Below are 14033 nucleotides of genomic sequence, written 5' to 3'. Positions count from 1 at the left end.
GTGCTGTGTACCTTCCTTCCATTCATTCTGAATCAGAATCCTGGCTGTTACATACCCCAGATAGACACAAAATGCTGGAGTAACTCCGAGGGACAGGCAGCATCTCTGGAGAGAAGGAATGGGTGATGTTTCGGGTGAGACCCTTCTTCAGACTGGGAGTTAAGGGTAAGGGAAATGAGAGATATAGATGGCGATATATAGAAATATAGAACAAAGAAATGAAAGATATACAACAAAGTAACGATGATAAAGGAAATAGGCCATTGTTCATCATCGTTACATCACCTTTATCATCGTTACTATTTTGCATATCTTTTATTCATTGTTCTTTATCTCTACATCATCGTCTATATCTCTCGTTTTCCTTATCCCTAACTAGTCTGAAGAAAGGTCTCGACCCGAAACGTCACCCATTCCTTCCCTCCAGAGATGCTGCCTGTCCCGCTGAGTTGCTCCAGCATTTTGTGTCCATCTTTGGCTTCAATAGATGCTCAATCACATTGCAGGATCACTTCAAACCTGATCCTCTGCGTACACAGGATCCTTCAGTAGGAAGGTGATCAAGGGCATGGATGTGGGTAATTGACCCTAGCACTCCAAGCCCCCTGATGCTGTCCAGGATGATATTAGCAAACACTGCACCAAGCTGGGCCACAACCTAGGTTTTAACCAGGAGAGTAACAGTGGTACATCACTGTATGGTGGCCATATGTTGACACCTGCACTATATTGAGAACGAGCTGCAAATATCGCAAAGCTACAAGAACCGGTGGCAAGGTACCGTTAAAACACAATGCAACATTTTAGGTCACCTTAAATGCTGTGCAAACAGATCTCCGCGATCCATTGGCTAAACGATGAGGAGGGGTCAACTGCCTCAGCAAAACCTGCAAAAGAGAAAATTAACATGAGATTAATTCGGGTGAAACAGTGGCACAGGTGGTAGAGCTGCTGCTTCACAGCTTGAGAGAGCTGGGCTCAATCCTGACCTCAGGTGCTGTCTGTGCAGAGTTCGTAAGGTTTCCCTGAGACTGTGTAGGTTTCCGTTGGATGCTCCGGTTTCCTCCCACATGCCAAAGACATATGGGTTTATAGGTTAATTGGCCTCTGTAAATTGACCCTAGTGTGTAGGGAGTGGATGAGAAAGTGGGATAACATACAACTAGTGTGAACAGGTGATCGATGGTCAGGGTGGATTCGGTGGGCCGAATGGCCTCTTTCCACGCTGTTTTAAAACTTAAAACGAAATATGAAGTTACTGCTGAAGGAGAAACTGCACTGAAAACAGCTGTTCTCTGTGATAATTTTCAGGCATTTATACGCAAGCTCTATTAATTGCCTTTTAAATAATCACCAAACAGCTAATAGTTCCAAAAAACGTTTCTTTAACCTAATTTGTGCTGTCAGCCCAGCTACAACAGATTACACATTTTAGCAGTTAAATAGTTATAGGTTTATCTTATTTATCTGAATGAGTAACGTGTGACTAATTGTAAGACTGTGAAAAATGCCCTGCAGGGCAACCTAAAAACTAAGCTAAAATGATGTGTTCAATTCGGATACAGACTGAAAGAAACAGTGAGTTCTTAAAGTTGAAGAATTCTCTGTTGAGCACTGAAGACTGCAACATATGCAGATGTAAGATGGCGGTGAATCTGTGGAATTCATTACCACAGATGGCTGTGGAGGCCAAGTCAATGGATATTTTTAAGGTCCGCCTTGGCGTAGATGGAAGAGCAGACCAGGGCATGGCAAAGCTAGTATACTGTATCTCACTCTTTCTTTCTGTCAGGTCGGAACTGCCCCTCATCACTTTGCAGATACACACAAAATGCTCGAGTAGCTCGGCGGGACAGGCAGCATCTCTGGATGGAAGGAATGAGTGACCTCACCGATCCATGTTCTCCAACGGCTGCTGCCTAACCTGCTGACTTACTCCAGAACTTTGTGTCTATCTTTGGTATAAACCAGCATCTGCGGTTCCTTAATTCTACACTCTATTACAGGTTACAACTTATTTTTCAGAATGTGCCAATCAAGGCAATAGTTATTGGTCACCCCGATATGCCATTTTATTTTGCACTAAATGTTATTCCCTTTAGAAATGTACCTGTACACTGTGAACGGCTTGATTGCAATCGTTTATAGTCTTTCCGCTGACTGGTTAGCACGCAACAAAAGATTTTCACTGTACACGTGACAATAAAGTGAACTGAACTTAACTACCCCACAGGATGCCCTGTCAGCATTGAGGATGGAAATGTCCTTGCTCCTCCTTCTCATGTTAACAACTAATTTTTTAATAGACAGGCAGTACAATGTGGATATCAGTCCTGGATTCACTGAAGCACTTGTTATACTTTTCATTAATCTGTCTGGGAAATATGGTGAAATCCGAGGTAGCAGCAGCAAGCAGCAGTAGCAGCAGCAAGCAGCAATAGCAGCAGCAAGCAGCATAGCAGCAGCAAGCAGCAAGCAGCAGTAGCAGCAGCAAGCAGCAGCAAGCAGCAAGCAGCAGCAAGCAGCAGTAGCAGCAGCAAGCAGCAGCAAGCAGCAAGCAGCACCAAGCTGTGTTGCTTGGGAAGTAGTGTGTGGGGATTGTGTGGGGATAGTAAGGAGTAAGACCTGTGTGATCTCCCGGACAAGTTTCGATCGCCTAGCTTGGGGTCGGAGAGGAATTTCCCGGATTTTTTCCCAAATTGGCCTGGGTTTTTTATCCGGTTTTTCGCCTCTCCCAGGAGATCACTCAGTTCTTTTGGGTGGGCGGTTGGAGCGGTTGGAGCAGCGGCCAGGCGGTAGGTTTAGTAACCGAGCACGGGGCTTTGTTTGGAGAGTATGACTGCCAGGGCAGTTTTTTGTTCTGGGTGTCAGATGTGGGGAATCTGGGAGTCTGATAGTCTTCCAGACATCCACATCTGCGCCAGGTGTGACGAGATGGGGCTCCTAAGGGACCGTATTAGGAACCTGGAGCGGCAGATTGATGACCTCCGTCTGATCAGGGAGAGTGAGGAGGTTATAGATAGGAGTTACAGGGAGGTGGTCACTCCTAGACCACGGGAGGTAGACAAGTGGGTCACTGTTAGGGGGGGCAAGGAGCAGAGGCAGGGACTAGGGAGTACCCCGGTGGCTGTACCCCTTGGAAATAAGTACTCCTGTTTAAGTACTGTTGGGGGGGACAGCCTACCTGGAGGCAACGACGGTGCCGGGGCCTCTGGCAAGGAGTCCGGCCCTGTTGCTCAGAAGGGTAGGGAAAGGAAGAGGAGAGCGGTAGTAATAGGGGACTCTATAGTGAGGGGGTCAGATAGGCGTTTCTGTGGACGCAGTCGGGAGACCCGGATGGTGGTTTGCCTCCCTGGTGCCGGTGTCCGGGATGTGTCTGAGCGTGTCCAGGATATCCTGAAAGGGGAGGGAGAGGAGCCAGAGGTCGTGGTACATATAGGTACCAACAATATAGGTAGGATAAGGGAAGAGGTCCTGAAAGGAGAATTTAGGGGGCTAGGAAGAGAGTTAAAAAAAAGGACTTCCAAAGTAATAATCTCAGGCTTACTGCCTGTGCCACGCGATAGTGAGAATAGGAATGGAGTGAGGTGGAGGATAAATACGTGGCTGAGGAACTGGTGCAGGGAGCAGGGTTTCAAGTTTCTGGATCATTGGGACCTCTTCTGGGGGAAGTATGACCTGTACAAAAAGGACGGGTTGCATCTGAACCCGAGGGGAACCAATATCCTGGCGGGGAGATTTGCTAAAATAACTGCGGAGACTTTAAACTAGTACGGTTGGGGGGAGGGACTCAAACACAGATAGCTAATAGGCAGTGTGTGAGGCAGGAGGCAGAAAAAGGAAACACTCAGACCCAATATGTAGGAGAGAAAGAAGGGAAAAGAAATAAACTGAGAATAAGAAATGATGGGTCCCTTAAATGTGTATATTTTAATGCTAGGAGCATTGTAAGAAAGGTGGATGAGCTTAGATCCTGGATTGACATCTGGAAGTATGATGTTGTGGCGATCAGTGAAACATGGTTGCAGGAGGGTTGCGATTGGCAATTAAATATTCCAGGATTTCATTGTTTCAGATGTGATAGAATCGGAGGGGCAAGAGGTGGGGGTGTTGCATTGCTTGTCAGGGAGGATATCACAGCAGTGCTTTGGCAGGACAGACTAGAAGACTCGATTAAGGAGGCTGTTTGGGTGGAACTCAGAAATGAGAAAGGTTTAACAACACTTATAGGGGTGTATTATAGACCGCCAAATAGGGAACGAGAATTGGAAGAGCAAATATGTAAGGAGATAGCAGATATTAGTAGTAAGCACAGAGTGGTGATTGTGGGTGATTTCAATTTTCCGTATATAGACTGGGAATCGCATTCTGTTAAAGGGCTGGATGGTTTGGAGTTTGTAAAATGTGTGCAGGATAGTTTTTTGCAGCAATACGTAGAGGTGCCTACCAGAGAAGGGGCAGTGTTGGACCTCCTGTTAGGAAATGAGATGGGTCAGGTGACGGAGGTATGTGTTGAGGAGCACTTTGGGTCTAGTGATCACAATGCCATTAGTTTCAATATCATTATGGAGAAGGTCAAATCTGGACCAAGGGTTGAGATTTTGGATTGGAGATAAGCTAATTTTGAGGAGATGAGAAAGGATTTAAAAGGAGTGAAATGGAAATTTTTGTTTTATGAAAAGGATATAATAGAGAAATGGAGGATATTTAAAGGTGAAATTTTGAGAGTACAGAGTCTTTATGTCCCTGTTCGGTGGAAAGGAAAGAATAATAATTTGAAAGAGCCGTGGTTTTCCAGGGAAATTGGACACTTGGTTCGGAAAAAGAGGGAGATATACAATAAATATAAGCGGCAGGGAGTAAATGAGGTTCTTGAGGAATATAAAGAATGTAAAAGGAATCTTAAGAAGGAAATTAGAAAAGCGAAAAAAAGATATGAGGCTGCTTTGGCAAGTAATGTAAAAGTAAACCCCAAGGGGTTCTACAGATATGTCAATAGCAAAAGGATAGTGAGGGATAAAATTGGTCCATTAGAGAGTCAGAGTGGACAGCTATGTGCTAAGCCGGAAGAAATGGGGGAGATATTAAACAATTTCTTTTCTTCGGTATTTACCGAGGAGAAGGATATTGAATTATGTGAGGTAAGCGAAACAAGTAGAGTAGTGATGGAAATTAGGAGGATTAAAGAAGAGGAGGTACGGACACTTTTGAAAAATATAAAAGTGGATAAGTCTCCAGGTCCTGATAGGATATTCCCTAGGACATTGAGGGAAGTTAGTGCAGAAATAGCAGGGGCTATGACGGAAATATTTCAAACGTCATTAGAAACGGGGATGGTGCCGGAAGATTGGCGCATTGCGCATGTTGTGCCTTTGTTTAAAAAAGGTTCTAAAAGTAAACCTAGCAATTATAGACCTATTAGTTTGACGTCTGTGGTGGGAAAATTAATGGAAAAGATACTTAGGGACAATATATATAATTATTTGGATAATCAAGGCCTGATTAGAAACAGTCAACATGGATTTGTGCCTGGAAGGTCATGTTTGACTAATCTTCTTGAATTTTTTGAAGAGGTTACCAGGGAAATTGATAAGGGCAAGGCTGTGGATGTAGTCTATATGGACTTCAGTAAGGCATTTGACAAGGTTCCACATGGAAGGTTGATTAAGAAGGTTAAATCGTTGGGTATTAATAGTGAGGTTGCAAGATGGATTCAACAATGGCTGAATGGGAGATACCAGAGGGTAACGGTTGACAATTGTATGTCAGGTTGGAGGCCAGTGTCTAGTGGAGTACCCCAAGGATCTGTGTTGGGTCCACTGTTGTTTGTCATTTACATTAATGATCTGGATGATGGTGTGGCAAATTGGATTAGTAAATATGCAGATGATACTAAGATAGGTGAAGTAGTTGATAGTGAGGTAGATTTTCAAAGTCTACAGAGAGACTTGGGCCTTTTGGAAGGGTGGGCTGAAAGATGGCAGATGGAGTTTAATGCTGATAAGTGTGAGGTGCTGCATTTTGGTAGGACAAATCAAAATAGGACGTACAGGGTAAATGGTAGGGAATTGAGGAATGCAGTGGAACAGAGGGATCTGGGAATAACTGTGCATTGTTCCCTGAAGGTGGAATCTCATGTGGATAGGGTGGTGAAGAAGGCGTTTGGTATGCTTGCCTTTATAAATCAGAGCATCGAGTATAGAAGTTGGGATGTAATGTTAAAATTGTACAGGGCATTGGTGAGGCCGAATCTGGAGTACGGTGTGCAGTTCTGGTCGCCAAATTATAGGAAGGATGTCGATAAAATGGAGAGGGTACAGAGGAGATTTACTAGAATGTTGCCTGGGTTTCAGCACTTAGGCTACAGAGAGAGGTTGAACAGGTTGGGTCTTTATTCTTTGGAGCATAGAAGGTTGAGGGGGGACTTGATAGAGGTTTTTAAAATTTTGAGAGGGACGGACAGAGTTGACGTGGGTAGGCTTTTCCCTTTGAGAGTGGAGAAGATTCCAACAAGGGGACATAGCTTCAGAATTGAGGGACAAAGGTTTAGGGGTAACATGAGGGGGAACTTCTTTACTCAGATGGTGGTGGCTGTATGGAATGGGCTTCCGGTGGAAGTGGTGGAGGCTGGCTCGATTTTATTATTTAAGAGTAAATTGGATAGGTATATGGATAAGAGGGGATTAGAGGGTTATGGTCTGAGTGCAGGTAGATGAGACTAGGTCAGGGAGAATGGTCGGCGTGGACTAGTAGGGCCGGACAGGCCTGTTTCCATGCTGTAGTTGTTATATGTTATGTTAACAGATGTGATCTTCCTGTGCGTCTGGCAAAGAAACCAGTGAGTATGTACAGGAAGGAACTGCATATGCTAGTTGACACCAAAGATAGACACCAAATCTGAAGTAACTCAGCGGGACAGGCAGCATCTGTGGATAGAAGGAATGGGTGATGTTTCGGGTTGAGACCCTTCTTTAGACTTCTCGACCCGAATCACCCATTCCTTCGATCCAGAGATGCTGCCTGTCACCTACGTAAGGACAAAAAGCTTCAGATCCAGAAAGATACACTCTCTAAATGCAGTCTTCAGCCTGAAACGTTAGCCGTTTCCCCACAGATACAGACTGACTTGCCGTGTGTTTCCAGCATTTCCTATTTTTATTTAGGATAAACCCCTTTTTGTACAATGCAAACTTCAATTGATTTGTTGAGTTATTCACATCAAGTATTGTTATCCTTGCACTATATCTGGCGATAATATTCCCATTCCCACATTTTGCGGAATTTGGGACGGGTTCCCACGCAATAAACGCTTTTCACTGAACTGTAATATATTGATGTATCAGAATCTCATGTTGATAAACTCAATATTTAGCTGCATTCTGAAAATCAAAACCTAAAGGTCAACCTAAAGAGCTCGCTTGGATTCCAGTCAACAATTCTCCTTCAACTATCAATAATTTCTACTATTTCATTAATCTTTTGTTAGATCTCACTGCTGCTCCCACTTTCATCAACACAACAGCAGTAATTTGGACTTAAAAAGGAATTCATTTGCAAGCATCGCGAGACAGTTTGAGTGCAACATCTGATTTAAAAAAAGGTAAATGTACAGAGTGCAGAAGTTTCAGAATCGTGCACAATCTGACACTGAAGAGGCGAATCAAAAGCATCCCAATTGCAGCAACAGCACAAATCATTGGATCACACGACAAAGGAACAGAACTAGGCCATTCGGCCCAGTGAGTCTGCTCATGGCTGATCTATTTTTCCCTTTCAACCCCCATTCTCATGTCACCTCCTAATAATCTTTGACACCCTTCCTAATCAAGAAACTATCAATCTCCGTTTTACAAATACCAATGACTTGGCCTCCACTGCCGTCTGCAGCAAGGAATTCCACAGATTCACCACCCTCCGGCCAAAATCATCTGTGAATATCAGCAAAATACTTCAGAAATGAATCCTACAGACTGATCTTTGAAAGAAAGTGAAATAATTCAGCCTGACAGAAAATTGCCGGTTAGAGCAGAACTCATTAATTCAAATTCCAACCTCCACACAAAGCAGACTTCAACAATCATTTATTGCTCAGGCACATTTGCATTTTGTCTGCTCAGCTATTCAAAGGTTAAAGAAAGGGATCTTTTCTGATATAAACCTCCCTGCTTGGTTCAAAGTACATTTCTCTGCCTTTGGTCACGTTGAAAGGAGAGTGAAAAACTCATAAGAAGCTTCGACGGAGAAGGGAGTTAGATCGAAACACAGCTTTACACACAGCATGTTTATTCTACATTTTTAGCCTTGGGAATTATCCAGGAAGAATCAAGGTAAGAAACCTTTTTTTTTCCACTCACGCATTGAAACTTAGGTTTCAATGCAAGGGGTGATCGGTTACAGAAGGAAACATGATCCAAACCTACTGAGTTAGAGATTGTAATATATTGATGTATCAGAATCATATGTTGTCTCCCCAATATAATGTCTTTGCACTGTAAAAGATATTGCATTAAGCAGTAGAGTCTTAGAGTCACAGGGCGTGAAAACAGGCCTTTCGGCCCAACTAGCCCATGCCAACTAAGATGCCCCATCTATACTAGTCCCACCTGCCTGTGTTTGGCCCATGTCCTTCTAAACCTATCCTATCCATGTACCTGTCCAAATGTCTTGTAGATGTTGTGATAGTATTTGCCTCAACAACCTCCTCTGGCAGCTTGTTCCATACTCACACGACCCTTTGTGTAAAAACGTTGCCCCTCAAGTTCCTATTAAATCTTTCCCCATTAATCTTAAACCTATGTCCTCTGGTTCTTGATTCCCCTACTTGGGTAAAAGACTATTCATTTAACCTATTTCATCCCCTCAAGATCATATACACTACATGATCTTATGCACAGTAAACGTGAAAACTTCTTCAAAGCAGTCATACTTTGAGGAGATTTTGCAATGGAGCAGTAAAAACAACTTCTTCAAAATAGCCATACCTTGAAGAGATTTAGCAGTAAAAAGTACCTATCTTTTTGGGGAACCTTCTTGAAGAAAGGTCCTGATCCAAAACGTCACCTGTCCATTTCCTCCACAGATGCTGAGTTACTCCAGCACTTTACGTTTTGCAAAATACATTGCACTTTGGCCAAGGCGAGCATGCTAGTGTACTGTACCCTCAACTCCTGACACTTGGTGAATGAGCCTGTAAAGGTGCAGACTGCTCTCTTCCATCAAGCCCTGCCAGTGTCCTGAATGTGTGCACAGAGAAATATGAAGCTGTACCCACTGTCCCAACAAGCATCCAGCCCTGGTCAACAGTTAGAGCCCAACACGCTGCCTCAAACATTTCTAACAATCATGTTGTGCTCCTTCCCATTCACTGATTCTTCATCCCCACATCTACAGAAGAAGTCCATCTTTTCCCTCAATAATGGGAAGGACTTGGGACCAAGTTTACATGCACTATCATGCATTCTTTCAGAGTTGCGTAGGAGAGTCAGTTGTGATCCTGGCAAGACCCACAGGCAAGGCAAATCTATTCACGAGGATCTCAACATATTTCCTGGAGGATTAAAGAAGATCAACGGAGGGAGTGCAGTGAAAGTTCACCAGAGTGATTGATGGTACGGTTGTACAAGAGATTGGATTGATGAGGCCTATGTTCACAAGAATTGATCCCAGGTGACACTGTGTCATGACCTGCAGCACCAATGCCTCAAAGCACCCCTGGCCCACTTTCAATCCTGACCTTGGGGATTGTCTGTGTGGAGTTTGCACGTTCTCCATGACCACGAGGCTTCATGGATTCCCGTTGGTTTTCACACTTATTCCACAGACGTGTAGGTTGGTAGGTTAACTGACTACTGTAAATTGTTCCTAGTGTGTAGGTAAGTGGTGAAATCTGGAAAGGGGTGGTGTTTTATGAGAATATGGGCAATTTAAAAAAAAAAGGGATTCTGTACAATGAGAGTGACTGAGTGGTTGAGAGGACAGCATGGACTCAGTGGGCTGAAGGGCCTGTTTCTACACAGTACCTCTAAAATAAACCAATAACAAAATCAATCAGCGTGTATCCTGCTCCTGCTCCTATTGGAATGAGCCAACTAATTCTCACTCTCAAAGATAGACACAAAATGGTGGAGTAACTCAGCGGGACAGGCAGCATCTCTGGCAGAAGGAATGGGTGACGTTTCGGATCGAGACCCTTCTTCAGACTGATGTCTGAAGTGGGCAGCCTAACCAGTCTGGCTGGCAAAGCCAAACTCATGTAAAAAAAAACGTTGGAAGGAAGACCGTCTAGGTTACTTATTATATTCCCCAATTCTTCAACAATCTGAAGAAGGGTCTTGACCCGAAATGTCACCCATTCCTTCTCTCCAGAGATGCTGCCTGTCCCACTGTGTACTCCAGCATTTTGTGTCTATCTTTGATTTAAACCAGCATCTATAGTTCCTTCCTGCTCCTATTTTTCTATGTTGATACGTTCTAAACTGACATAAACACAGTAAATGGTGGAACCCTGTTTGTTAATGTGCAGAATAAAGATAAACTCTGAATAAAGACTGAAGAGGAGAATGATGAGCCAAAATCGGTAGCTACTGTCCCTATTTAATGTGATGTCACTGACAGATTGAAATCCAAGCCCAAGAAATCCATGCTTCAATCATCATTATAGCGAGTGAAGGCCTCTACAATAGAGCTATCACAAAATGCTGGAGTAACTCAGCGGGTCAGGCAGCATGTCAGGAGAGAAGGAATAGGTGATGTTTCAGGCCGAGACCCTTCTTCAGACTGATGTCAGGGGAGGGGGCGGGACAAAGATAGGATGTAGTTGGAGACAGGAGGACAGTGGGAGAACTGGGAAGGGGGAGGGGAAAGAGAGGGGCAGAGGAACTGAAGTTAGAGAAATCAATGTTCATACCGCTGGGGTATAAGCTGCCCAAGCGAAATATGAGATGCTGTTCCTCCAATTTGCGGTGGCCCTCACTAGGACAATGGAGGAGGCCCATGACAGAAAGGTCAGAATGGGAGTGGGAGTGGGAGTGGGAGTTGAAGTGCGGAGCCACCGGGAGATCAGGTTGGTTAAGGCGGACTGAGCGAAGGTATACAGCGAAACGATCGTCGAGCCTGCGTTTGGTCTCGCCGATGTAGAGAGGTTGACACCTGGAACAACGGATGCAGTAGATGAGGTTGGAGGAGGTGCAGGTGAACCTCTGCCTCACCTGGAAAGACTGTTTGGGTCCTTGGATGGAGTCGAGGGGGGAGGTAAAGGGACAGGTGTTGCATCTCATGCAGTTGCTGGGGAAAGTACCTGGGGAGGGGGTGGTTTGGGTGGGAAGGGACGAGTGGACCAGGGAGTTACGGAGGGAACGGTCTCTGGGGAAATCAGAAAGTGGAGGAGATGGGAAGATGTGGCCAGTAGTGGGATCCCGTTGGAGGTGACGGAAATGTTGGAGGATAATTTGTTGTATAGGCTGGCTGATGGGGTGGAAGGCAAGGACAAGGGGGACTCTATCCTTGTTACGAATGGGGAGAGGGGGAGCAAAAGCAGCGCTGTGGGATATGGAGGAGGCCCTAGTGGGAGCCTCATCATTAATGGAAGAGGGGAAGCCCCGTTTCCTAAAGAAAGAGGACATCTCTGATGCCCTAGTATGAAACACCTCACCCTGGGCGCAGATGCGGCGTAGACGGAGGAATTGGGAGCAGGGGGTAGACTTATAATAGAGCTGGTGAAGTCAATGGCTGCTAAAACTGGCCAATCTCACCATGGGCAACTGATGTCTGGGAATATAATAAATAAACTAGATGGTCTTTCTTCCAATGTTTTTTTTACAAGAGTTTGGCTTTGCCAGCCAGGCTGGTTAGGCTAATGTTTTCCCTCTCCCTAATTATTCTCAAAAAGAATGCGCCGCTGGGCAAGTTCAAATGGCAATTAAGATCTGACCATATTGATGGGTCTGGAGACATATTTTGACTGTGTAGAAATGTTGAATATCCTTCCCTGAAGGACACTTGTGTAGTAGACAGGATTTTATAACAATACAATAGTTTCGTGGCCACCGTTATTGAAGCTAGCTTTTTTGTTTCTGATTATTTATTTACATAATTAAGCCAGGTTATCTGTCCAGGCTTCTACTAATCCATTAATTTAATCACGTTCGCAGGGGTGCAGTTGGTAGGGCTGGTGTCTCACACCACCAGAGAACCTGGTTCAATCCTGACTCCAGGTGCAGTCTGTGGGGAGTTTGCATGTTCTCCCTGTGACCACGTGGGTTTCCTCTGGGTGCTTTGGTTTCCTCCCACGTCCTAAAGACATGTGAGTTTGTAAGTTAAATAGCCTCTTTAAATTGCCCTTAATGTATAGGATAGCATACGGGTGATCGAAGGTCGACGTGGACTTGGTCGGCCGATGGGTCTGTTTCCTTGCTGCATCTTTCAATCAATCACCATGCCTCCATGACACAGAACAGCACATGATTTGAGAGCCAGCCAACGTTTTCTTCGTGAGTTAAACATTTTTGGGAGATACACTTCTCAAAACTTCGAAGCAAAATATTGGAGTGTCAGTGTTTTAGTTTTAGAGATAGTGTGGAAACAGGCTCTTCGGCCCATCGAGTCCACTCCAACCACCAATCACCCGTATAGTAGTTCCTATTCGACAAACTAGGGACAATTTGCAAGAATTCAATTAACCTACAGACCTGCACGTTTTTGGAATGTGGGAGGAAACTGGAGCACCCAAAGAAAACCCACGAGGTCACAGGGAGAACGTACAAACTCCGTAGACAGCGCCCGAGGTCAGGATCAAAACCAGGTGTCTGGCGCTGTAAGGCGGTAACTCTACCGTTGGGCCACTGTTGTGCCCTCAGAGTCTGAACTCTCAGCACTGATAGCACAAAACCCAGTTGAGATCCGCAGAGTCAAGTCTCAGATCTTACTGATTAGTGCTACATCTATAGTAGGAAGGAACTGCAGATGCCGGTTTAAACCGAAGATAGACACAAAATGTTGGAGCATCTTAGCGGGACAGGCAGCATCTCTGGATCCAGAGAGGTTGCCTGTCCCACTGAGTTATTCCAGCATTTTGTGTCTATCTTCAGTGCTACATCTGTAATGAGTTAACTGATCTCTTGTGGTGACTGTTAGTAATGATACCCAGGTTCAGCCAGTAACAATGATCCTAATTGAGACAGGGACGAAGGAAAGAGAGAGTTCAGGTTAGACGGGAAGTTGGCCTTCATTAGCCACCATGGGTACATATTTTGTATAGGAAGATATCAGGCAATGTTTAGATCAAATAAAGTCATACAGCAGGGAAACATATCTTTTGGCCAACTATTAAGCACCCATTAATGCTAATCCATTGACACTAATGACTATGACGTTATTTTATCCCACCCCACATATTCCAGCTCTAGTTACTCTTGGTCAAATTCCCTTCTGTAAAGAAGGAAGGTTTTTGTGCCGGTGGAGTTGGATTTCATTAAATTGAGCTTTTCAGGAGAAAAAAGTAACGAAAATATCAGTGGTCTGTTTTTCAGTAGTCCAGGCCTGGGCTACTCTGTATTGTTAGTGCACATTTCAGGCAACAGTGAAACCACTTCTCAAAGATTCCACTGTAGAAGGACAGCACAGTGGTGCAGCGGTAGAGTTGCAACTTTACAGCACCAGACACCCGTGTTCGATCCTGACTACGGGTGCTGTCTGTACGGAGTTTGTACGTCCTATCACCATGTGGGTTGTCTCCAGGTGCTCTAGTTTCCTCCCTCATTCCCAAAACAAAGGGTTTGTACGTTAATTGACTTTTGTAAATGGTTCCCAGAGTGTTTCGGATAGAACTAGTGTACAGGTGATCGACGGTGCACACAGAACTCTTATTTAACTTTTTTTTACATGCCGCACGGTATTGTACACAATATATTTTCAAATGAACCATGTTAGTTTGAAGGGACTGCAAAAATAGATGAGGAGGAATTTCTTTAGGCAGAGGGTGGTGAATCTGTGGAATTCATTGCTGCAGAAGTGCTGTGGTGGCCACGTCAATGGAT

The 14033-nt window shown here is 44.5% G+C and overlaps 1 protein-coding gene across 2 annotated transcripts in view; it reads right to left on the bottom strand.

Annotated features, from left to right (window-relative positions):
• LOC144611577 (branched-chain-amino-acid aminotransferase, cytosolic-like) overlaps positions 1-14033 on the bottom strand; it is a 54244-nt gene that overhangs the window by 14690 nt on the left and 25521 nt on the right. For both annotated transcript variants that reach the window (XM_078430747.1, XM_078430746.1), the window contains exon 2: positions 813-887. In XM_078430747.1, the coding sequence (XP_078286873.1) occupies positions 813-887 (75 nt within the window). The remainder of the gene's footprint in view (positions 1-812; positions 888-14033) is intronic.

Source organism: Rhinoraja longicauda, chromosome 40 (assembly GCF_053455715.1).
Source record: "Rhinoraja longicauda isolate Sanriku21f chromosome 40, sRhiLon1.1, whole genome shotgun sequence".
Classification (NCBI taxonomy): domain Eukaryota; kingdom Metazoa; phylum Chordata; class Chondrichthyes; order Rajiformes; family Arhynchobatidae; genus Rhinoraja; species Rhinoraja longicauda.
Note: the sequence above shows the minus strand (reverse complement) of the source record. Positions and strands in the feature narration are given on the sequence as shown.